Source organism: Plecotus auritus, assembly GCF_963455305.1.
Source record: "Plecotus auritus genome assembly, chromosome: 8".
Taxonomy (NCBI): Eukaryota; Metazoa; Chordata; class Mammalia; order Chiroptera; family Vespertilionidae; genus Plecotus; species Plecotus auritus.
The window spans coordinates 5,209,485-5,235,231 of NC_137782.1; the positions used below are offsets into that span (position 1 = coordinate 5,209,485).

Below are 25,747 nucleotides of genomic sequence, written 5' to 3' on the forward strand. Positions count from 1 at the left end.
TTGTCGGTATGTGTAATTTTGCTTTTACAATGTTGGCAGTAAGAGGCAGCCTACTAATTTTATTCAGCATGATGATAGGCCCTAGCATTTTAATTATTTTTCATGTTGTGAGTAATTTATTATTCATTGGGTATCTTCCCCGTAAATCTTGTCTTCACACTGTCAGATTTTTTCTTTGGTGTCCAACAAAGGGTTTCATTGCAATAAGAATCAAGGTGTGTCCATGTGCTTACCCGGAGCCCAAACAATGCCAGCCTTCCAGACCAGCCGTGGAAATTGGGGTGGAGAGACAGAGTCATTCTAGAACATCTTCACTCCTCTGCCCGAGAGCAGCGGCAGCCCCATGCCTTCCTAAAGGGCATCTCCAGGCACGTCTTGCTGCGGGCTGGATCCAGGAGCCCGGGGACTGGGACTAAACTCGGATCTCGCTGGGGTTTGTGTGCAGAGCAACCCGAAGGCATGGATTGGCTCCTCTTCAGGAACATTCGCCTCTTGATCGTTTTCCTGGTAAGTGGAATGTGACGCCTTGTCTCCTCCGTCCCCTGGGCGTTCTACATGGGATTTCACCCATTCATCCATCCTGCCGGCAAAGACAGTTTCAGCCTCTGGTGATTTCAGAGGTCTCTCCAAGCTTGAGGGGCTACATGCTATAGGGAAGCAGGGCGAGACTCTGGCTGAATTAGCCTTAAACAGAATCAAAGACATCCTCTAATTCAGATTAAAGGCTAGAACAAATCTAAAATTTATCATCAGCAATCAAGTAATGCACCTATTTTATTAAGTATATTTTACTAAGCATGGTTCTTACACTTCCATCAGACAGATGACTGTCAAAGTCCCCGGTGCAAATGGGTCCTAAATTTGAAGGGAAGCAAAGTGAATCCAGCCCATTTCTTTTAAACAGTTATTTCCCTGTGCGTTTCCTTCAAGGTGGGAGAATGTTAGCGAGGCCAGAATTACATTGCAACTGATTATGAAATAGTTAAGTCATGTGAAATTTTTTCTAATCAGAAATGGGGGGGAAAAAAGGAGAAAACCAACCCGCAAGGAACCCCTTCTGCATTATTAAAGCATTTCTCTAGTCCAGGAAGGGAACAGTTAGAGACCGATTTCTCTGAAGTAATGTGACATTTTGTATGTTACTTTCCTCCAACCTCTGGGTGCCCAAGGCATGAAGTGCTTTCTCCTTAGGCATCATGCTTACAGGGTGCCCTGCCCTGAAACGAAGGAAGGCGGCTCCTAGTGCCAGCTCTTAGAGGAACAAAGATGAGGTTGGCCAACTCGCCAAACTATTGCCAATTCAATTAGGAAATTCTATTTAAAGGACCAATTAAACGAGGCTAGATTAGATTCAAGCCTATTGATGGTCAAATGACAGAACAATTCAGCCTGACTTTTCCATCTCCAAGTTGCCTTCTCGTATATACCAAGGAAGAAATTCCTGTGTTTTTCATCCCATCCATAAATTTACCCATTTTTGGTTCATTTTACCATGACACAAGAAATGTGTTTCCTTTTTCCTTCTTTGCATTTTTAAGGTCCACCATGTATTTCTCTTTTGTCCATTACTTAATAAATAGCTATTTATTAACCACTGATTTTGTGTTCGGTACTGTGGTAGGTGCTGGACACAAAAGGGTGAAAGAAACATAGTCCTTGTTTAAAATAACAGTTAAAAAATAAGTGGAAAGATAAGAGAAGTGAATTATTGGAAAATTGCACCTATTTTTTTCAAAGTCTATAAAGGCAAATTACCTAGAGTTGGCTGCACCTCAGTGTCCCAGGAATGTTGGCAGTGGTGCTACGACATGGGTTTGTAAAATGATTCCCACCCTACTGTTAGGAAGGCGTTATACAGGACACATCTGAGCATCCGTTCTAAAAAGGCAGAGGAGAGCTGAAGCTGGACAGATATGGGAATACACCGCATCCAGTTGGTCCAGCAGGTACCATTCTTCTGGAGTCCATGTCTATGAACTTCAAAAGCAGTGCACAGCCCAAGCTTCAAAGGAACAGGGGTAGAACATTCCGTTCTCTGAACTCGGAAGACGTATTATTAAACAAGACCATTATGCAAAATAATGACAAACTAAAACGTACAAATAGAAGTGCACTGCCCTGCTGTAAGGATCATCCTTTCCTTGCATTACTAAGGAAGCAGAAAGAATCTGATGCCATCTTTCATAGAAATGAAGAGCTATTAGCGTAGACCTCTTACAGCACTTCTATGGGGTACCTCCATGCTTTGACTCGGATAAACCTTTTGTTTCCTGTAAGGAAAACGGATTGTATGCATCAAGATTTTTGAGGCAACTTCTGGGCACTAAATTTTGCCTCCTATTCCTTTCTGCCCAGGTATATTCTATGACAACATTACTTGATTGAAGAGTGAATTTTCTTTTCCTTGATCTTGAAAGGGTATTATATTTCAGATTCATAGAATCTCTTTTTGGTAGTATGGATTTATTTTCCTTCATAATTTTAGTGTTTTGATACTTAATTTCTTTCCACAGATATTAAAGTATTTCTGTCTCATATCTCATGGTAACTGTAATAGGCTTAAGCTCTTTTTATGATTCTAATAGATCTCTTAAGATACCAACTAATAATTTTTGCAATTAGGGTGTAGAGATTTCTAGCATGTGTCAAGATTGGGACAAGTGCAAGAATGTGTAAGGGGGATCAATATACTCTTGTGTAGGGGTCCTCAAACTTTTTAAACAGGGGGCCAGTTCACTGTCCCTCAGACCATTGGAGGACCGGACTATCGTTTAAAAAAAAAAAAACTATGAACAAATTCCTATGTGCACTGCGGGCCCGGGACGAGTCGGCTGCTAAGCAGGACAGGCAGCGGCACCCGGCGGGCCGGATAAATGTCCTCGGCGGGCCGCATGTGGCCCGCGGGCCATAGTTTGAGGACGCCTGCTCTTGTGGATGCTGTAGAAAAGGGGCATTCCTGCTTGTCTTCCATTTCCTGAACTCCAGCTCGGCCCCTTTTTCATCAACTAAATCAAAGGCTCTCTGGGGCATTACTGCAGCTCACCCCAGGGAGGGTGTGACAGCCTCTCAGAGACAGGCGGCTCTGTGTCATCTGTATCTTAACCACAAAGAGCACTTTAAACAAGGTTGTGACTGGCTGAACCTATAAAAGCTACCCCAGCTCTCAGCTACAATAGGCATCTCGCTCTATCACGTGAGCCGTTCAGCACCTTCTTCCCAAGGGCGTTCTTCCTGTCCCTCGGCGGTCACCCACACTGGGGTGGTGAGGTGCCGTCAGCACTACACCAAGACTCAGAAGCTCCGGATGGAAGTCACAGATTCTCCTCAAGGGGTTGCATAACCTTGGCTAAGGCACCAGCTCCTCGGGGCCTCCCTGTGCCCAGTGGGAGAATGTGTGGTCAGACATCCATCCTGTTTCTAAGTTTCTTCCCAGACAGAAACTCTGAGACTCTACAATGGTCTCCATTGAATAGCTGTGTAGTGTAGAAGTTCAGGTCTGACTCGCATATATTTTCACAACTTTGGCTGGAGAACTTAAAGATTTAGGCAATGCTATGGACTGTGTAAGTTTACTAGGAAGGAATCACTTAAGGCAGAACAGTTAATAGCTATGAGAGGCTTGTATTTCATTGCATTGATAAGATCATACAAACAGCCACGTAGCTTTTATCAGATAAGATGTTTTGTGTACAAATAGTGATCATTCATGCTATGCGTAAGATGTTAACCTTTCAATTAAATGTTCTGATTCTTGGAAAGTAAAGAAGGTAGGTGGCTACACATCTACTAGTAGATGTTATCTACTATAAGGTGAAAACAGGTATCAAAATTGACCAACATATTTAGAACAAACCTAGCCACTTATCAGGTTAGTTCTCACATAAAACACGGTGATTCTGACAGGTGAAACAGAAATTTGTATTTATTTATTTTACTTTCAGGCAAATTTCTAGAAGTGGAGGCTGATGACAAACAATCTTATCTGATGTGGGGTTTTGGTTGTAGGAAACAGAATGCCTTCGATAGCATGAAATGATCGGTTCCAAGACTGCTTGTTACAGACATTACTGATGTCCTCGTCGCACCAAAGGTTATCCAGAAGCAAATCTCACCTCTGGTGTTTCTTTGTTGGTGTGACTAAGGAATTACAACACATATTTGAAACCAAGTGGACAGACTTATAGTGTGGCCTTCAAATCTCTGCAGAGTGCATGACGGACTAAAAGAGCTTTGTATGCCAAGAGATACTCAGTGTTATTACCATATCAGGCCCTAGAACAGGAGTGGGCAAACTTTTTGACTCGAGGGCCACAATGGGTTCTTAAACTGGACCGGAGGGCCGGAACAAAAGCATGGATGGAGTGTTTGTGTGAACTAATATAAATTCAAAGTAAAGGAGCGGAGGGGAGAGCAAGAGAACCCTCCGCTCTTTCGGCTCCGTGGGCCGGATAGAACAGCCGAACGGGCCAGATCCGGCCCGCGGGCCGTAGTTTGCCCACGGCTGCCCTAGAACTTCAAGGCAGTCCTGCCAATAACATTTGTTTCTAGAACTGTAGCATGAAAATGCTGCTCTGACACTGTGCGTCCTTCCTCTCCTCGTTGTAGGGGGTGCTTTTTGAGAGCACTTCTTGCTGATTAGTAGATAGTCCACGGCTCCTTTCCAGTCCTGAGCCTCCAGGGAGGAGCTCCTCCCAAAGCAGTAAGCCTGGGGTTTCCCTACTCCCCAGGCAGGACTGCGGTGGGGGTCCTCACTCAGGAGAGCAGCTCGGGGGCAGGGTGTGTGAAGGGAGTGACGGTGAAACTTCCTGGCATCCCCAGCCTGGGAAACGTCTGCCCTCCCTTCTACACCGAAAATTACACAGCTCACCAGCGAAAATGCCACTGCCGGCTACACCTTCAATTACACACAAAGGTGGTATAATTAGGCCTGAACTTGGCATGTCCACCAGAGCCCCATGAGGGTGGTGATGGCTTTGCTCAATCATTTTTACAAGTTTTATTCGGGAGAGAAGTGCTTATTAATAAGGTACTGGGGTGCAAATGATGGAGAAAACTGACTTCAAAAAGGTGGCATGGAGATGGAAATAGGCCTGTTCAGTAGCTGCGACGTTAGATACTCTCGGGAGGTCAGAGAATAGTATGTCTTCTAAGACTGCAATAAGCACATGTAATGACTTAGATTCTACATATCTCATGTAAAACCATCCTCTCTCTCTCGGAGGAAATATTAAAAAAGAAAGTTAGGCCCCGAAAAACTTCAGCAATTTGCCAAAAGGCGGATGGCTAAAGCATATTGGCCCTCATTCTCTGTAGAATGCATAGACACCATCACAGGTCAGAAATTACCTCGCACACAAAGGACAGTGCCCGTCCCATAATATGTTATGAGTGAAATTTTTTGAATGAATGAGTGAATGAATGGATGCTGTTTCCAATCTGCCCTTCTTGCCAAGTCACTTCACCGTATTTGCCACCTGCATGCTAACAGCAACTCTGACGTGGGCAGTGAACTTCAAGTGAGCTTGAGGGCTTGAAAAGGAGACGCCAAAGAGCTGGTTCTCCTCCCTCCGCCGCGGGGTGAGGGGACACCTCTGGATCCGTCTCTCACTGCATTCCCGGGTCACCAGGCCGCATAGCAAGAGTTTTACAGTTAGCAGAGCTGTTTCCCTCGCGTCACACTCCTGGAAGTAAATAGAAGCAGTCCCGTTTTACAAACAAAGAAATTTTCAAAGCCCAGCTGATGCAGACAGCTCAGAACAGGACCCCAGTGCCACGTGTCCAGAGCTCTCCATCGGCCCAGAGGGACGGCTCTGGGCCACCGCTGCGCCTGCACACGCGCCTTCTGCAATGTCCACGGCCTCCAGGATCTTCTCTTCTTGGTCTGCTCCCCTCCCCATTTCACGGGCAGCTCCTCCTGGGCAGGTGCTCCGCCCTAGCCTTCATCACGTTCTCTGAGACGAGCACAGGCACACACGTTAGCTGTGTGGGCACTTCATTTGGTCAGGAAAGGTCCTGTTGCAGTGACTGTGGTTAAGGCAGTTCAGTGTAAGGACACCCACAGGGAAGGTCCTGGTGCAGTGACTGTAGTTAATGCAGTTCAGTGTAAGGACACCCACAGGGAAGGTCCAGTTGCAGTGACTGTAGTTAATACAGTTCAGTGTAAGGACACCCACAGGGAAGGTCCTGGTGCAGTGACTGTGGTTAATGCAGTTCAGCGTAAGGACACCCACAGGGAAGGTCCTATTGCAGTGACTGTAGTTAATGCAGTTCAGTGTAAGGACACCCACAGGGAAGGTCCTGTTGCAGTGACTGTGGTTAATGCAGTTCAGTGTAAGGACACCCACAGGGAAGGTCCTGGTGCAGTGACTGTGGTTAAGGCAGTTCAGTGTAAGGACACCCACAGGGAAGGTCCTGTTGCAGTGACTGTAGTTAAGGCAGTTCAGTGTAAGGACACCCACAGGGAAGGTCCTGGTGCAGTGACTGTGGTTAAGGCAGTTCAGTGTAAGGACACCCACAGGGAAGGTCCTGGTGCAGTGACTGTGGTTAAGGCAGTTCAGTGTAAGGACACCCACAGGGAAGGTCCTGTTGCAGTGACTGTGGTTAATGCAGTTCAGTGTAAGGACACCCACAGGGAAGGTCCTGGTGCAGTGACTGTAGTCAAGGCAGTTCAGTGTAAGGACACCCACAGGGAAGGTCCTGTTGCAGTGACTGTAGTTAAGGCAGTTCAGTGTAAGGACACCCACAGGGAAGGTCCTGGTGCAGTGACTGTGGTTAAGGCAGTTCAGTGTAAGGACACCCACAGGGAAGGTCCTGGTGCAGTGACTGTGGTTAAGGCAGTTCAGTGTAAGGACACCCACAGGGAAGGTCCTGTTGCAGTGACTGTAGTTAATGCAGTTCAGTGTAAGGACACCCACAGGGAAGGTCCTGGTGCAGTGACTGTGGTTAATGCAGTTCAGTGTAAGGACACCCACAGGGAAGGTCCTGTTGCAGTGACTGTAGTTAAGGCAGTTCAGTGTAAGGACACCCACAGGGAAGGTCCTGGTGCAGTGACTGTGGTTAATGCAGTTCAGTGTAAGGACACCCACAGGGAAGGTCCTGTTGCAGTGACTGTAGTCAATGCAGTTCAGCGTAAGGACACCCACAGGGAAGGTCCTGGTGCAGTGACTGTAGTTAAGGCAGTTCAGTGTAAGGACACCCACAGTGAAGGTCCTGGTGCAGTGACTGTGGTTAATGCAGTTCAGTGTAAGGACACCCACAGGGAAGGTCCTGGTGCAGTGACTGTAGTTAATGCAGTTCAGTGTAAGGACACCCACAGGGAAGGTCCTGGTGCAGTGACTGTAGTTAAGGCAGTTCAGTGTAAGGACACCCACAGGGAAGGTCCTGTTGCAGTGACTGTAGTTAATGCAGTTCAGTGTAAGGACACCCACAGGGAAGGTCCTGTTGCAGTGACTGTGGTTAATGCAGTTCAGTGTAAGGACACCCACAGGGAAGGTCCTATTGCAGTGACTGTAGTTAATGCAGTTCAGTGTAAGGACACCCACAGGGAAGGTCCTGTTGCAGTGACTGTGGTTAATGCAGTTCAGTGTAAGGACACCCACAGGGAAGGTCCTGGTGCAGTGACTGTGGTTAATGCAGTTCAGTGTAAGGACACCCACAGGGAAGGTCCTGTTGCAGTGACTGTGGTTAATGCAGCTCAGTGTAAGGACACCCACAGGGAAGGTCCTGGTGCAGTGACTGTAGTTAATGCAGTTCAGTGTAAGGACACCCACAGGGAAGGCCCTGTTGCAGTGACTGTGGTTAATGCAGTTCAGTGTAAGGACACCCACAGGGAAGGTCCTGTTGCAGTGACTGTAGTTAATGCAGTTCAGTGTAAGGACACCCACAGGGAAGGTCCTGGTGCAGTGATTGTAGGTAATACAGTTCAGTATAAGGACACCCACAGGGAAGGTCCTGTTGCAGTGACTGTGGTTAATGCAGTTCAGTGTAAGGACACCCACAGGGAAGGTCCTGTTGCAGTGACTGTAGTTAATGCAGTTCAGTGTAAGGACACCCACAGGGAAGGTCCTGGTGCAGTGATTGTAGGTAATACAGTTCAGTGTAAGGACACCCACAGGGAAGGTCCTGTTGCAGTGACTGTGGTTAATGCAGCTCAGTGTAAGGACACCCACAGGGAAGGTCCTGTTGCAGTGACTGTAGTTAATGCAGTTCAGTGTAAGGACACCCACAGGGAAGGTCCTGTTGCAGTGACTGTAGTTAATGCAGTTCAGTGTAAGGACACCCACAGGGAAGGTCCTGGTGCAGTGACTGTGGTTAATGCAGTTCAGTGTAAGGACACCCACAGGGAAGGTCCTGTTGCAGTGACTGTAGTTAAGGCAGTTCAGTGTAAGGACACCCACAGGGAAGGTCCTGGTGCAGTGACTGTGGTTAATGCAGTTCAGTGTAAGGACACCCACAGGGAAGGTCCTGTTGCAGTGACTGTAGTCAATGCAGTTCAGCGTAAGGACACCCACAGGGAAGGTCCTGGTGCAGTGACTGTAGTTAAGGCAGTTCAGTGTAAGGACACCCACAGTGAAGGTCCTGGTGCAGTGACTGTGGTTAATGCAGTTCAGTGTAAGGACACCCACAGGGAAGGTCCTGGTGCAGTGACTGTAGTTAATGCAGTTCAGTGTAAGGACACCCACAGGGAAGGTCCTGGTGCAGTGACTGTAGTTAAGGCAGTTCAGTGTAAGGACACCCACAGGGAAGGTCCTGTTGCAGTGACTGTAGTTAATGCAGTTCAGTGTAAGGACACCCACAGGGAAGGTCCTGTTGCAGTGACTGTGGTTAATGCAGTTCAGTGTAAGGACACCCACAGGGAAGGTCCTATTGCAGTGACTGTAGTTAATGCAGTTCAGTGTAAGGACACCCACAGGGAAGGTCCTGTTGCAGTGACTGTGGTTAATGCAGTTCAGTGTAAGGACACCCACAGGGAAGGTCCTGGTGCAGTGACTGTGGTTAATGCAGTTCAGTGTAAGGACACCCACAGGGAAGGTCCTGTTGCAGTGACTGTGGTTAATGCAGCTCAGTGTAAGGACACCCACAGGGAAGGTCCTGGTGCAGTGACTGTAGTTAATGCAGTTCAGTGTAAGGACACCCACAGGGAAGGCCCTGTTGCAGTGACTGTGGTTAATGCAGTTCAGTGTAAGGACACCCACAGGGAAGGTCCTGTTGCAGTGACTGTAGTTAATGCAGTTCAGTGTAAGGACACCCACAGGGAAGGTCCTGGTGCAGTGATTGTAGGTAATACAGTTCAGTATAAGGACACCCACAGGGAAGGTCCTGTTGCAGTGACTGTGGTTAATGCAGTTCAGTGTAAGGACACCCACAGGGAAGGTCCTGTTGCAGTGACTGTAGTTAATGCAGTTCAGTGTAAGGACACCCACAGGGAAGGTCCTGGTGCAGTGATTGTAGGTAATACAGTTCAGTGTAAGGACACCCACAGGGAAGGTCCTGTTGCAGTGACTGTGGTTAATGCAGCTCAGTGTAAGGACACCCACAGGGCAGGTCCTGTTGCAGTGACTGTAGTTAATGCAGTTCAGTGTAAGGACACCCACAGGGAAGGTCCTGTTGCAGTGACTGTAGTTAATGCAGTTCAGTGTAAGGACACCCACAGGGAAGGTCCTGGTGCAGTGACTGTGGTTAATGCAGTTCAGTGTAAGGACACCCACAGGGAAGGTCCTGTTGCAGTGACTGTAGTTAAGGCAGTTCAGTGTAAGGACACCCACAGGGAAGGTCCTGGTGCAGTGACTGTGGTTAATGCAGTTCAGTGTAAGGACACCCACAGGGAAGGTCCTGTTGCAGTGACTGTAGTCAATGCAGTTCAGCGTAAGGACACCCACAGGGAAGGTCCTGGTGCAGTGACTGTAGTTAAGGCAGTTCAGTGTAAGGACACCCACAGTGAAGGTCCTGGTGCAGTGACTGTGGTTAATGCAGTTCAGTGTAAGGACACCCACAGGGAAGGTCCTGGTGCAGTGACTGTAGTTAATGCAGTTCAGTGTAAGGACACCCACAGGGAAGGTCCTGGTGCAGTGACTGTAGTTAAGGCAGTTCAGTGTAAGGACACCCACAGGGAAGGTCCTGTTGCAGTGACTGTAGTTAATGCAGTTCAGTGTAAGGACACCCACAGGGAAGGTCCTGTTGCAGTGACTGTGGTTAATGCAGTTCAGTGTAAGGACACCCACAGGGAAGGTCCTATTGCAGTGACTGTAGTTAATGCAGTTCAGTGTAAGGACACCCACAGGGAAGGTCCTGTTGCAGTGACTGTGGTTAATGCAGTTCAGTGTAAGGACACCCACAGGGAAGGTCCTGGTGCAGTGACTGTGGTTAATGCAGTTCAGTGTAAGGACACCCACAGGGAAGGTCCTGTTGCAGTGACTGTGGTTAATGCAGCTCAGTGTAAGGACACCCACAGGGAAGGTCCTGGTGCAGTGACTGTAGTTAATGCAGTTCAGTGTAAGGACACCCACAGGGAAGGCCCTGTTGCAGTGACTGTGGTTAATGCAGTTCAGTGTAAGGACACCCACAGGGAAGGTCCTGTTGCAGTGACTGTAGTTAATGCAGTTCAGTGTAAGGACACCCACAGGGAAGGTCCTGGTGCAGTGATTGTAGGTAATACAGTTCAGTATAAGGACACCCACAGGGAAGGTCCTGTTGCAGTGACTGTGGTTAATGCAGTTCAGTGTAAGGACACCCACAGGGAAGGTCCTGTTGCAGTGACTGTAGTTAATGCAGTTCAGTGTAAGGACACCCACAGGGAAGGTCCTGGTGCAGTGATTGTAGGTAATACAGTTCAGTGTAAGGACACCCACAGGGAAGGTCCTGTTGCAGTGACTGTGGTTAATGCAGCTCAGTGTAAGGACACCCACAGGGAAGGTCCTGTTGCAGTGACTGTAGTTAATGCAGTTCAGTGTAAGGACACCCACAGGGAAGGTCCTGTTGCAGTGACTGTAGTTAATGCAGTTCAGTGTACGGACACCCACAGGGAAGGTCCTATTGCAGTGACTGTGGTTAATGCAGTTCAGTGCAAGGACACCCACAGGGAAGGTCCTGTTGCAGTGACTGTGGTTAAGGCAGTTCAGTGTAAGGACACCCACAGGGAAGGTCCTGTTGCAGTGACTGTAATCAATGCAGTTCAGTGTAAGGACACCCACAGGGAAGGTCCTGTTGCAGTGACTGTAGTTAATGCCGTTCAGTGTAAGGACACCCACAGGGAAGGTCCTGTTGCAGTGACTGTGGTTAATGCAGTTCAGTGTAAGGACACCCACAGGGAAGGCCCTTTGCAGTGACTGTGGTTAATGCAGTTCAGTGTAAGGACACCCACAGGGAAGGTCCTGTTGCAGTGACTGTGGTTAATGCAGTTCAGTGTAAGGACACCCACAGGGAAGGCCCTTTGCAGTGACTGTGGTTAATGCAGTTCAGTGTACAGACACCCACAGGAAAAGGAGGACAGGGGACCCTCTCCCCAGCGAGGCCACGGAGGCTGGACCCACTCAGGGTCCAGCATCTCGGGGCGAATCCCGCTCCCTGGCCTGCGGGGCCTCTGCCTCCCTCCAGTGTCCACCGCTGCCGGTCAGCCCGTGTCCTGCTGTGTTTCAGCCGGGCTCGCAGGCGGGGCCCCTCCTCGGATGGTAGGCGGCTGAATAAGCTCTGAAAGGTGACTTTGAAAGGCAAGGACTGTCCGCATTTACCCAGGAACCGTCGCTATTCTGCAGTTTAACGGAGGTTCGTGCCGCTACGCCGGGTGCACCTTCGGAAGGTGATGTCCCCAAGCTGCGTCCCAACACCCGTTCCCAGGCGTTTCCTGGAACGTGGCGCCTCCTCACCGGGCTCCTGGCTTCATGGGGCCCCGTGTCCCCAGTGAGACCTGCAGAGAGGGAGGCGGTGTGGAGGGCGGGGCTGCTGGCACCCTCATCGGTAGGGCTGGCTAAGCAGAACGCAGGAATGCCAGAATGTACCACACAGGCTCCCTCAGGCACCACATCCGTCTGCTGGGCAAACCCTGGCATAGCACTGCAACCCCCCACCTGAGAAAACCCTGGGGCAGTGACAGGGACAGGACGGAAAAGAGCTCAGACACGGGGAACCTCAGGGCTGGATGGAGGTTGCTAGCCTTCCGTTCACACGGGTTCTGTAGCGAGGACAGCAGTCAGGTCAAAGGAACTCAACGCACTTCCTTTATTCTTCCCAACTGAGCACTGATCTGTTTGATGTGGTTAATTTCTTTTTTCTTTTATTTTCCCTTCAAGGCAGAAGCATTTAATTATTATTTTTATTAAAGTATAGTTGGCATACAATATTATATTCGTTTCATTGTGCAACATAGTGATTTAGCATTTATATAATTGACGATGTGCTCACCACACCGAGTCTAGTAACCGTCTGTCACCATGCAGTTATCACACTATCACAGACTATATTCCCTGCGCCCTTTCCACCCATCCCTCCATTCCTCCTCCTCCATCCCCCCCACCCCCCGCTCCCTCTGGAAGTGCTGAGGCCAGTACCAAGCTTTCACAGTGACTGACCGGTACTCTCCTGTATTAGGATGTGCTGTGCATACCCCCTCTGATGCACGGAGGAAACTCTTCTGTCACTCTTCTTTCCTCTTTATAAACGTAGTACTTTCACATTTTCCTCCACTTAGATCAGAACCTGAGTCAGAGAGAGGGTAGGGGATTGATCCAGGTCACATCTGCTAAACTGAGTCAAGACTCATACTCAGTTCTTCTGCTCCCAAGTCTAAAGTATTTGTGTCTATAGCACATTGCTTTCAATAACGCTAATCTATAATTTAGGGCTGAATATCCACTTCAAGATATAAATTATCTGACTTAGAACCATACACCAACTTAAAAGGAGCACGGATAGCCCTGGGATACATAAGCACTTCCAAGGTACACGTGTACAGATAGTTTTAAAGGAATCACTTACTAGATACGCAGCTTCTACATGTATGGTCTTTGCTTAAGTCATTCTGCTGAGGTGTTGAGCTGGTTCTCCTCTCCCAAACCTGTCTATCTGTCTATCTACCCATCTATATCCCCCTCCCTCCCTTCGACTGTCTCAAAGCAATGGAAAAACATGTCCTCAGGAGACACAAAAACAAAAAAAAATTTTTAATGTATGATGTCTACATGTAACTTCCCTTGACATGAAACTTAACCATGATAATAACTGAGTGGAAAAGATTACTAAATTGTGTGTATAATATCATTTATTTGGGATTAACAAATCATAATTTGTCTAAGTATGTGTTTTTGAAAAAGACAAATTCTAAATTTCTCCAAATATTAACAATGATGATCTCCAAGTGGTCAGATTCTATGTGATTTTTACTTTTCCTTATACTTTCCAGAATCATCTACTTTTCTAACCGAAAGACTATCTAAACCCCAAAGGCAATATTTACTATGAAATAGAACACCCTATGCCACCAAATAAGACCACCGCCTATTAAATATGGAATTTCTTTCCCGGTGTAGCTATTTTACTAACATCTAATAAAAGTGCACATGAGGGAGAAAAAGAGTTAAGTGGAATCACTGGGCCCTAATGCCACCTTTCTCATCGCTGGTTTTCCCCCTTCTCTGGACTCAGCTGTCCTTCCAAATCCCCACCCATACCCTTCACCCTCTCCTACATCTGCGAAATCTGCTTTGCACCCACTCCACCTGGCCCAGTGTCTCCCTCCTCTCAGCTCACTGGAGTTCCCTGCTTCTACTCAGCTTCCTGGCTCTCGGGAGTTCGCAGTAGTATCTCATCCCCTCCCCAGTCCCCACTCTACCTTGATAGCAACCTCCAGCTCCCTGACAGCCCTCACATTCCTCTCCTCGCACAGCAGGTCGCCAAGCTCCACTAGAAAAGGGACAGGACAGACTTCCCAAGCCAGCGGGTCCTCAAACTGGCCATCCACAATGGGATAATAGATTATTTTCTCTATTTCTAATTTTCTGTGCTCAAGTGTTCCCTCACTCAGGAATGCTGGGTGAGCCCACTGCTCCTCTCTGATTCGTGGCATTTTGTTGGTTTCCTGTCGTTCCTCTCTTGACAGTCTCCTCCACCCCCGCCTTCCCCATCCCTGCTCACTCCAATTCTGAAAAGCTGTGTAAAAAATTATCCTGCTCTTACACCTCACAACGGTTTTCTCTCTTCGCGGTGTCTTTCTGGCCTTTGTTTCAGAGGAAGAGATTGTCTTCATATCAGGGCTCTTCCTCGCACTTTATTGTTTCCCTCTTATTGCATTTGTTGGGATGACACTGGTCAACACAATCATACAGGGTCCGGGTGCACAACCCCACAATGCATTACCTGTATCGTGTGTTCACCTCCCGCTTCCCTGCACCTGTGATTAACCATTCCTATTCTCTCTTAGATTGCACTTGTAACTCCTTGACTTCTGCCTCCGCCGCCCCTCCCTTTCTCTCATCTCCACCTACCATTCTTTCTCCACAAACCCCTTTTCCTCTCCCTGGGGACTGTATATTTGATCATGGTTCCCCAACCTGAAAAAATATGTCTTGATTTTAATTAACTCCTCAAATTGCATCAGATCTCTCACGTCTTTTAACTCCTAACTTGAAAACGTTACGTATGGTTGCTATTTCCACTTTCTCAACGTGTTCCTTGACTCCTGCAATCGGACTGATGCCACCTGCAAAAGCTCGCACTGATCGCCTGCGTGAACTCCCAGGACCTCTCAGTTCCCAATCTCCTTGACTTTGCTACGAGACACGAACCATGAAATAGTTCCTCTTCAGCTAACTTCTTATTCCTGCGTGCTACTCATCCCGCCTCTCTCTGGCTACTTCTCCATCTGCATCTCTTCTTCCTGAATTCAGCTTGCTTACCAACCCTCCACCACAACCACCACCACAGCCACCACAGCCACCACCACTGCCACCTCTGACCTTTTCGTGTGGACAAAATCTGCTCTGCACCCACAAACCTGGTCCCTCGCCCTCTCTATTCTCTGCTTAGACTTCTTTCTTCTGTCCCCTGCACAATTATAAGCATTTCTTCTAAAAGTCTGTTCTCTGCCTACTTTATTGATCTTCTTAAACGTTTTAATGGAATATCCTCACCTCCTGCAACTTTAAATAGCACTCCTGTTTAGATAAATTTCCACTTCTTCATCTTTTATGTCTCTCCCAAATTTTAGAAGCAATAAAATTAACTAATTAATTAATTAATTAATTAAAACCTCGGCATCATCTCCCTGCAGTGACCCTCTCCTGTTGAATTCTCTGATTATTACAAGTCCCCCATTGTCCCAATAAGCCAACTTAAGTTACGTCCTCCCCTTGTACCCACAATCTACAAGTCCTATTGGTTCCTTGGAAATGTCTCCATCCTCTCTCCTTTCCAGTCAGCCCTATGTTCATTTTCTAACTGTGTCTTACCCAGCAATTGCTCATTCTTTAGTGTCTTGACTTCAAGTACTTTTCCCTCATCACCTTCCCTTCATATCAACGATGTGTTTTTAAAACGGTGTTATTGTCAATCCCCGTATTTTATTCAATGAAGCCCACACTCCCTAGTTTGGTATAGAAAGCACTTCATGATCTGCCTCCAAACTGACATTCCTAACCTTGTCTCCCGTGTCTCTTCACTATTTCCTCTTCTTTCCAGCTAATACTATGATTTCCCATTCCTGGAATATCCTCGGAAACTTAGTTCCCTTACACCTGTGTTCATGATTTATTCTGGCTGAAAAATTTCCCTCCATCAATTTCTCTTACCAAAGTAGCTTCATCCTGCAGACCCCCTTTCACACCCCCGCTCTCCTCTGAGGCCTTCCTGAAATGCACTGGATAACTTGAGTTGTCTGCTTTTCCTTCCACTCAAGCTATCCAGTGAGTTTGGGTGCCTCTGTTGAAGCACATATCCTAACTTTCCCGTAGTTATGTATTTGCTTCCTTAAAAGTTTAAAAGCTTTTGTGGAGAAAAACCTGTATTATTAATTTTGTATTACCCATGTTTATTCCATATCACTAGCAAAATGTGTATTTAAGGAATGAATTAATCAGAGAACGTTGTCAATAATTTCATGACTCGACTTCCTTTAAACTATGCAAATGTATGCTAATGCTGTGTCTTCTATAACAGGTGGCGCTGGAAGTAAACAGTGAATTTATTGTTGAGGTAAAGTATAATTATTAAAACTACCTTCTCAATTTAGAATGGAAAGCAAAACGGAGTCATGTAAGGCATAATATATCAAAAATCAGAATATTTGAAAACAGCGATATTTGCAGCCCATGATTTTAAATGCCCATGCTTCCAGGCAATGTGTGTGACAGGTCAGCATCACAGTAACTCCTGCTTCTCTAACTTTACTAGAAGCTTGTTTATGTTTCCCAACCTAAGGCAAAGCAAAAAAGCAAAGTGACACGTTAGAATGGGAAGAGGAGTTTTAGACAATTACATTAGCATAATTGTATGGTCAATCAATGAGGAAAAGTACAAAAGCAAACAGATCTGTAATCACAACTAAATAAAACAACAGAACCCAGGGCCATTCAGAGTGGGGCTCGGAAAGTAAAGCTATTTTCTCTGGGAGGACTTTATTTTATTACAGCCGTTACATTTTCATTCTGATAATATCAAATAATTGAAGAAAATGTAATTACTGTGTAATCTCTGTTGACAAAAGAGACAATAGGTGGGACACTAGAGGAAGCTGCATCAAAATGGAGAAAAATGTAAAAGCTTTGGTTCCTGAAAGTACAAGCTCCATCGCGTGGAGCAGCGCCTCCCCCCAAAGTGGTAATTAAATGAAGCCTTGGCTAAAACAAACATACAATTATCTGTGTCTCAACAAGTACATAAAGAGTTACAAAAATATATGTGTGTGTGTGTGTGCATGTTTATACATGTACACGAAAATGTGCATGCATGTAGTAACATTTCTAAAGTCTTTAATAGTGTACTAGTAAAACTCTTAAACACCTCCAACAACAGCAATTAAGACGATAAAAACACACAGCAAGCAGAGACGATGAAAACACATAGCCAGTATTGAGACTCCACATAGGTGTCCATGGGGTTATGGTGGTTACCATCCTTTCAGTTAAAACATTCTTCTCACCTGCAATAATCTATTTGGATTCATAGCCAGAGTGGTGTCCTTACCCACAGAAAGGAAGCATCCTTCCTCTCTTTGAGTCAAGTACACTCACCAGCACAACCTCCCAGGAATGCACTCCCCTGGCACAGCCGCAAGCTGTTAAGCTCTGCAGACCAGAAAGCCTGGTCAGAGCTCCCTGAAGGGGGAGGTGGGCAAGGTCCCTACCTACTGAAGCATTGGGTCCTGCCCACCATAGCCACAGACACATCTGTCCACACCAAGTGCTCCTTACAATGTGGTCCTACCCTAAACATCACTGAGCATGTGTGGTCCATGCCAACGGGACCTTGATAGGTGGCCCTGTCCAAGCTGAGGAAGCACTCCTGGGTTCAAACAGCCCCTAACACTTATGTATGCTGTTGGTTTACGGGATTAATACATAAAATATTATCGTGTGTTATTAGTCCAATCACTATGTTGTGGCTTCATTGCCAATAATAACCCTCTTGCCTTGGTAGCCTAGCTGGCATTGGCACGTGGGGGAAGGTAGATGGGTCCACTTAGACACCCCCATGAATGCTTTTGGACCGGGCCAAATACCAAGGACCTTTGGTATAAGCCAAATATTTCCGTAGATGCTTTGGACCAATGTCTGCTAATCAGTGGACAGACTGAAAGAAGAAAGACTATATACATACACCATATTATCCAATGTAACATTACGAGCTCCACACTCAGCTAACAAAGTGTGTTTCACGAGAATCATAGAGTTAGCAGTGAGTCGATTCCAAAAAGAAGTAGCTGCTGAGGATGCCCAAGCTCTCTCTACCTAGAGGGGTAGGGTGGTAAAAACACTTTTTGTTCCTCGAACTCAATACCGGGGCTGCTTCTGGGGTACCTCACCGTGCGGAACGGATGTCCTCACTAAGCAGAGCCGCCCTGACCCTGCGCACTGTGCACTGCTCCCGCTCCAGGTGAAGGAACTGGACGTGGAAAAGGGCACGACCAAGTGGCAAACTGTCAGGAGACAGAAGCGCGAGTGGATCAAGTTCGCAGCGGCGTGTCGAGAAGGAGAGGACAACTCCAAGCGGAACCCCATCGCCAGAGTAGGTGACGCCATCACCAAGGCCTTTGGAGGGCGGGCAGGCCTCGGCATCCCAAGGGCTTGCAGGCTTCACGGCTCCACCGGGACCGAGGGGGCTGGTGCCCGGGGGCGGGGGGGGGGGGTCACCTGCCTGAGCTGGTCCCCCTCTGACTATCCCGTTCTGGGAGCTGCTACAGAGCAGAGGCTCCTGAGCGATCCTGGGAGAGACCTGGGGCTCCAGCAAGACTGGGCTCTGTCCGTCCATCTGCTGCTCTCCTCACCTGCCTGTTCTAGGACATGTCTGCACACACATGTCTGCTCTCCACACCTGCCTGTTCTAGGACATGTCTGCATACACATGTCTGCTCTCCTTACATGCCTGTTCTAGGACATGTCTGCACACACATGTCTGCTTCTCCTCACCTGCCCGTTCTAGGACATGTCTGCATACACATGTCTGCTCTCCTCACCTGCCCGTTCTAGGACATGTCTGCATACACATGTCTGCTTCTCCTCACCTGCCCGTTCTAGGACATGTCTGCATACACACGTCTGCTTCTCCTCACCTGCCCGTTCTAGGACATGTCTGCATACACATGTCTGCTTCTCCTCACCTGCCTGTTCTAGGACATGTCTGCATACACATGTCTGCTCTCCTCACCTGCCCGTTCTAGGACATGTCTGCATACACATGTCTGCTTCTCCTCACCTGCCCGTTCTAGGACATGTCTGCATACACATGTCTGCTCTCCTCACCTGCCCGTTCTAGGACATGTCTGCATACACATGTCTGCTCTCCTCACCTGCCCGTTCTAGGACATGTCTGCATACACATGTCTGCTTCTCCTCACCTGCCCGTTTTAGGACATGTCTGCATACACATGTCTGCTCTCCTCACCTGCCCGTTCTAGGACATGTCTGCATACACATGTCCGCTTCTCCTCACCTGCCCGTTCTAGGACATGTCTGCATACACATGTCTGCTCTCCTCACCTGTCCATTCTAGGACATGTCTGCTTCTCCTCACCTGCCCGTTCTAGGACATGTCTGCATACACATGTCTGCTCTCCTCAACTGCCTGTTCTAGGACATGTCTGTACACACATGTCTGCTTCTCCTCACCTGCCTGTTCTAGGACATGTCTGCATACACATGTCCGCTCCTCCTCACCTGCCCGTTCTAGGACATGTCTGCATACACATGTCCGCTCCTCCTCACCTGCCCGTTCTAGGACATGTCTGCATACACATGTCCGCTTCTCCTCACCTGCCCGTTCTAGGACATGTCTGCACACACATGTCTGCTTCTCCTCACCTGCCCGTTCTAGGACATGTCTGCATACTCATGTCTGCTCCTCCTCACCTGCCTGTTCTAGGACATGTCTGCATACACATGTCTGCTTCTCCTCACCTGCCCGTTCTAGGACATGTCTGCATACACATGTCTGCTCTCCTCACCTGCCTGTTCTAGGACATGTCTGCACACACATGTCTGCTTCTCCTCACCTGCCCGTTCTAGGACATGTCTGCACACACATGTCTGCTTCTCCTCACCTGCCCGTTCTAGGACATGTCTGCATACTCATGTCTGCTCCTCCTCACCTGCCCGTTCTAGGACATGTCTGCACACACATGTCTGCTCTCCTCACCTGCCTGTTCTAGGACATGTCTGCACACACATGTCTGCTTCTCCTCACCTGCCCGTTCTAGGACATGTCTGCATACACATGTCTGCTTCTCCTCACCTGCCTGTTCTAGAACGTGTCTGCACACACATGTCTGCTCTCCTCACCTGCCTGTTCTGGGACATGTCTGCACACACACGTCTGCTCTCCTCACCTGCCTGTTCTAGGACATGTCTGCACACACATGTCTGCTCTCCTCACCTGCCCGTTCTAGGACATGTCTGCACACACATGTCTGCTTCTCCTCACCTGCCCGTTCTAGGACATGTCTGCTTCTCCTCCCCTGCCCGTTCTAGGACATGTCTGCATACACATGTCTGCTCTCCTCACCTGCCTGTTCTGGGACATGTCTGCACACACATGTCCGCTTCTCCTCACCTGCCCGTTCTAGGACAAGTCTGCACACACATGTCTGCTTCTCCTCACCTGCCCGTTCTAGGACATGTCTGCATACACATGTCTGCTTCTCCTCACCTGCCCGTTCTAGGACATGTCTGCACACACATGTCTGCTTCTCCTCACCTGCCCGTTCTAGGACATGTCTGCATACACATGTCTGCTCTCCTCACCTGCCCGTTCTAGGACATGTCTGCATACACATGTCTGCTTCTCCTCCCCTGCCCGTTCTAGGACAAGTCTGCACACACATGTCTGCTTCTCCTCACCTGCCCGTTCTAGGACATGTCTGCACACACATGTCTGCTTCTCCTCACCTGCCCGTTCTAGGACATGTCTGCATACACATGTCTGCTCTCCTCACCTGCCCGTTCTAGGACATGTCTGCATACACATGTCTGCTTCTCCTCACCTGCCCGTTCTAGGACATGTCTGCATACACATGTCTGCTTCTCCTCACCTGCCCGTTCTAGGACATGTCTGCATACACATGTCTGCTCTCCTCACCTGCCCGTTCTAGGACATGTCTGCATACACATGTCCGCTTCTCCTCACCTGCCCGTTCTAGGACATGTCTGCATACACATGTCTGCTTCTCCTTACCTGCCCGTTCTAGGACATGTCTGCATACACATGTCCGCTCCTCCTCACCTGCCCGTTCTAGGACATGTCTGCATACACATGTCTGCTCTCCTCACCTGCCCGTTCTAGGACATGTCTGCATACACATGTCTGCTTCTCCTCACCTGCCCGTTCTAGGACATGTCTGCATACACATGTCTGCTTCTCCTCACCTGCCCGTTCTAGGACATGTCTGCATACACATGTCTGCTCCTCCTCACCTGCCCGTTCTAGGACATGTCTGCATACACATGTCTGCTTCTCCTCACCTGCCCGTTCTAGGACATGTCTGCATACACATGTCTGCTTCTCCTCACCTGCCCGTTCTAGGACATGTCTGCATACACATGTCTGCTCCTCCTCACCTGCCCGTTCTAGGACATGTCTGCATACACATGTCTGCTTCTCCTTACCTGCCCGTTCTAGGACATGTCTGCATACACATGTCCGCTCCTCCTCACCTGCCCGTTCTAGGACATGTCTGCATACACATGTCTGCTCTCCTCACCTGCCCGTTCTAGGACATGTCTGCATACACATGTCTGCTTCTCCTCACCTGCCCGTTCTAGGACATGTCTGCATACACATGTCTGCTTCTCCTCACCTGCCCGTTCTAGGACATGTCTGCATACACATGTCTGCTCCTCCTCACCTGCCCGTTCTAGGACATGTCTGCATACACATGTCTGCTTCTCCTCACCTGCCCGTTCTAGGACATGTCTGCATACACATGTCTGCTTCTCCTCACCTGCCCGTTCTAGGACATGTCTGCATACACATGTCTGCTTCTCCTCACCTGCCCGTTCTAGGACATGTCTGGATACACATGTCTGCTTCTCCTCATCTGCCTGTTCTAGGACGTGTCTGCATACACATGTCTGCTTCTCCTCACCTGCCCATTCTAGGACATGTCTGCATACACATGTCTTCTTCTCCTCACCTGCCCGTTCTAGGACATGTCTGCATACACCGATAATCTCCTGACCAGCCCGACAGTCTCACTAGATCCCGAAGTTTGGAGAGCCTACGCGGTATTTCAAACGTGGCTCTCAATAAGGAAGGAGTGTTGAGGAAGAATGTGTCATAATTTGATCCGTGAAGGGCGGGATCCACATTAACAGCTTCGCCAGCTCTTTCTTAGGCCTCTTGGCCTCGGGCCACTATTGCAATCAAGGGCAGTGATTTATCAGAACTCCTTCCTTAAAGCTTTCCATCAAATACAGGAAGCATCAGCAGTGATATTACAGATATAATCTCAGCTCAAGAAAAGAGATTCATTCTCTCGCAGATGTTTTCAAAGTTTTGGAAAGCTTTTAAATTGATATTGTTCCCATTCAACTCACGTTTACAACTTTATATTACCCCACTGCTATTGTATATTCTTTCCTTTATATTTGCATTTGAGGGATTTCCTGGATTTTAGTTTATATAAATAAGATCTTTGGACTAGAGTGGAGAACTCATCCAAGTTGCATTTCTAGCTGTCTTTATTTAATTGTGGATATTTGGGTAACAAGTCTTAGTATTTTACTGCGTGTTCTCATCTTTAGTATATAGGTTAGATTTCAAACTTTAAACTACCTTTGTTTAAATTTATGAGCCATAGATGTAAACCTATGAAACCATAATCTACATAGCAGAGTATGTACCATAAACTCTGTTTGGCAGGTGAGCGATATGGTAGGTTTTGATTTATAAAATTATTGCCAATATCTCTAAACACTGTATTTCTCTTCTGATTTTCTTAATTCAAGTGATCTACCATTTTGATTGAATCTCAAATCCAAGGTTAAGCAGGGTACATATTAATACAACACAATCTTCTTACAAAAAAGTAAAGATTCTGAGTTCTTCTGTTAAACTCTTTCTCTATGTGCAAAACAAATCAGAGATGTGAACAACGTAACGTTAGTAATAACAAACCTAGCACCAGGTGTGGGTGTGCCCTATGTCAGTCATCGGGGTGGGTGTATATATGTTACCTCAGACGATCCCCACAACAAGCCGAGGCTGTAAGTTGTATTATCCCGTTAGAAACCAGTACTTGACAAAATTGGTGCATTTTCCAAGGTCCCACGGGCCTGTGTCACGGTGCCGGGTTTCAATATGAGGCCTATCTGGCTACAGAGCCTTTCCCTTCGCATTCCACCACACGGTGAATTTCACGGTCCACCCTAAGTCCTCGCCACTTTCTCACAGATCCGATCAGACTGCGAAGTGAGCCAGAAGATTACGTACCGCATCTCCGGGGTAGGCATTGATCGGCCGCCGTACGGAGTGTTCGCCATCAATCCTCAGACGGGGGAAATTAACATCACCTCCGTGGTGGACAGAGAGATAACTCCGCTTTTCCTGGTAAGTCACAGCAGTGTGCTTTGATTTATACATATTATTTTTCTTGCCTTTAAAAAATACCCCAGGACTAACGCCCACCTCTGAGAAAACACAGTGGAATGAAACTGAATAAAGGGCTGGAGGAGGTAGGAAGAGTATGAAAATAGATTATGGTTCGGAATTCTCTCGTGTGCTGCGTAAGCACGTGATCAGATGTGGTGACAATATTGAAATTACTAGACTGTAAAGACAGTCTCCGTTGACTGAGAAAATTGTTTCTTTGCATGTTTCCTTAGATATTTTCAAGCATGTGACTTAATTTCCTTTGGTGGAGAAAGACAGTCTTTTTCCATCTTTCCACAGATCTATTGCCGGGCTCTGAATTCACGGGGTGAAGACTTAGAAAGGCCCCTTGAGCTCAGAGTCAAAGTGATGGACATAAATGACAACCCTCCGGTCTTCACACAAAACGTGTTCACGGGCAGCATCGAAGAAAACAGCGACGCGAGTGAGTAGGCCAGTCTCCTCCTCTGCATTGTGCCCCTTCTGTCCCTCTTGGACAAAAGCTTTAGGAGATCGAAATACAAGTCACTTAAAGCATTTAAGGAGTGCGAGTACTTTATAAACTGTAAAGAGTTTTATAGAAGCAAACCACTGTGATTTTTGTCACCAATAGGGTAGCTAAAGTTATAGTAAGACAGGGTAGGGCAAAAGTCGGTTCATAGGTGTGAGTGAAACACAGTTTATTCTTATGTTATTAGTTATTAGTTACTAGAGGCCTGGTGCACGGATTCGTGCACCAGCGGGGTCCCTCGGGATAACCTGCAGGGATCTGTGAAGAAGCCGCTCCCACCCATCCCGGCCCCACTCATCACAGTCAGCTGAGCGGCACTCCCGCTGTGGGAGCACACTGACCACCAGCGGGAAGCTCCTGCATTAAGCGTCTGGTCCCTGGTGGTCAGTGCACATCATAGCAGCCAGTCAACTGGTCAAGTGGTAGATGTGTCAAGCGGTCGACCGGTCACTTAGGCTTTTATATATAGATTGTATGATTGTCCATACAAACAACCGTAAACCCATTTTTGCCCCACCCTGTCCATGCTCATGGATAACTAGGAGAGAGAGCCAGCAGGAGAAGGCCAACCATTCTTTCTTCCTTTGCCTGCTGATTTACCAAATTGATTTTAACAGAGTCCCCAACACCCTCATCTCCATCTTCATTTCTAGACACACTGGTGGTGAAGCTAAGTGCCACCGATGCAGATGAAGACAATCACCTGAACTCTAAAATCGCCTACAAGATCATCTCTCAGGAGCCAGCAGGTGCGCCAATGTTCATCCTGAACAGGTACACCGGCGAGGTCCGCACCATGTCCAGCTTCCTCGACAGAGAGGTAAAGCCTTCCGCGAATGAGTGTGAAGAAATAAAGGATACAGTTTTGAGAATACGGAGATGAAATAACGCATGTATGCCCTTCGTCCAGTGTAAAGGAGGGAAGGAAAAAGAATCCAACCATTATTTTAAATGAAAATTATATAGAAGAAAAATTATATCAAAATAGTATATAAAATTATAAAAGAACAGGGGAATAATGACATCAGAATGTGTTGGGTTTTATTCAAATCAAGACCTAAGTCTTACAATTCTTTTTCATCTTAATCAAGGAGCACAGCATGTACAACCTCCTCGTGCGGGGCTCGGACCGAGACGGAGCTGCAGATGGACTGTCCTCTGAGTGTGCCTGTAGGATCCAGGTCTTGGATGTCAACGATAATTTCCCCACCTTGGAGAAAACCTCCGTGAGCTGTTTCTCTTATCATCCTTTTACATAAATGCCAATCATCAATTTATGTTCCCACTGGTTGTGGCTCTTTCACATGCATGGATGTACTCAGCTTTGCTATATAAACCTCGACATTTTTATGTATAATAATGAATCTTAATTTGGGTATTTGCCTTTGAGTCACTACTCCATAATGATCTCCTCTGTGAAAGCAGTAGACCAATCTCCTCCATATATTCCATTCAAAGAAGTGTAGAAATTTATTAACATCATTCTGGGACTCCTATAACAATGTTGATGGATTTTATATGCCCGATGATTCACTGAAGCAATTCTAATAGAGTCCCAAACATCCTCAACTTCCACTTTCATCCTTAGGCATAAAGAAGCATGAAATCAAAATCAGCGGAGCCAAATCTGGCTTGCCACTTGTTTTGGTAAAAAATATTTTTTCCTATTGGACCACAGTGGTGCTATTCCTTCACATGTTGTCTGTGGCTGCTCTGATGCCACAGCAGCAAAAAATGAGTAGTGACAGCACTAATCGCAGGCCTACAAAGCCTAATATATTTATTGTCTGGCCTTTTATAGAACAGGAGGAAGGTATGGAAAATTAAAAATAAGCAAGAAAAATGAAACAATGCAGTCTGGCCCTGATTTTACATATAGCACATGAAAATCACTTCTATTATCTCATAATCATTTTATTCTTAGATTTCTTATGGAATATATGTCATTTA

At 47.2% G+C, this 25,747-nt stretch overlaps 1 protein-coding gene across 1 annotated transcript in view; it reads left to right on the forward strand.

Annotated features, from left to right (window-relative positions):
- Positions 1-459: 459 nt before the first annotated feature.
- Positions 460-25,747, forward strand: part of DSG4 (desmoglein 4) — a gene marked incomplete at both ends in the record, with an annotated part of 43,641 nt that continues 18,353 nt past the window's right edge. The window contains 7 exons of the mRNA XM_080683448.1: positions 460-507; positions 16,144-16,179; positions 18,079-18,210; positions 23,089-23,244; positions 23,587-23,731; positions 24,451-24,617; positions 24,889-25,023. Of these exons, the coding sequence (XP_080539574.1) occupies positions 460-507; positions 16,144-16,179; positions 18,079-18,210; positions 23,089-23,244; positions 23,587-23,731; positions 24,451-24,617; positions 24,889-25,023 (819 nt within the window). The remainder of the gene's footprint in view (positions 508-16,143; positions 16,180-18,078; positions 18,211-23,088; positions 23,245-23,586; positions 23,732-24,450; positions 24,618-24,888; positions 25,024-25,747) is intronic.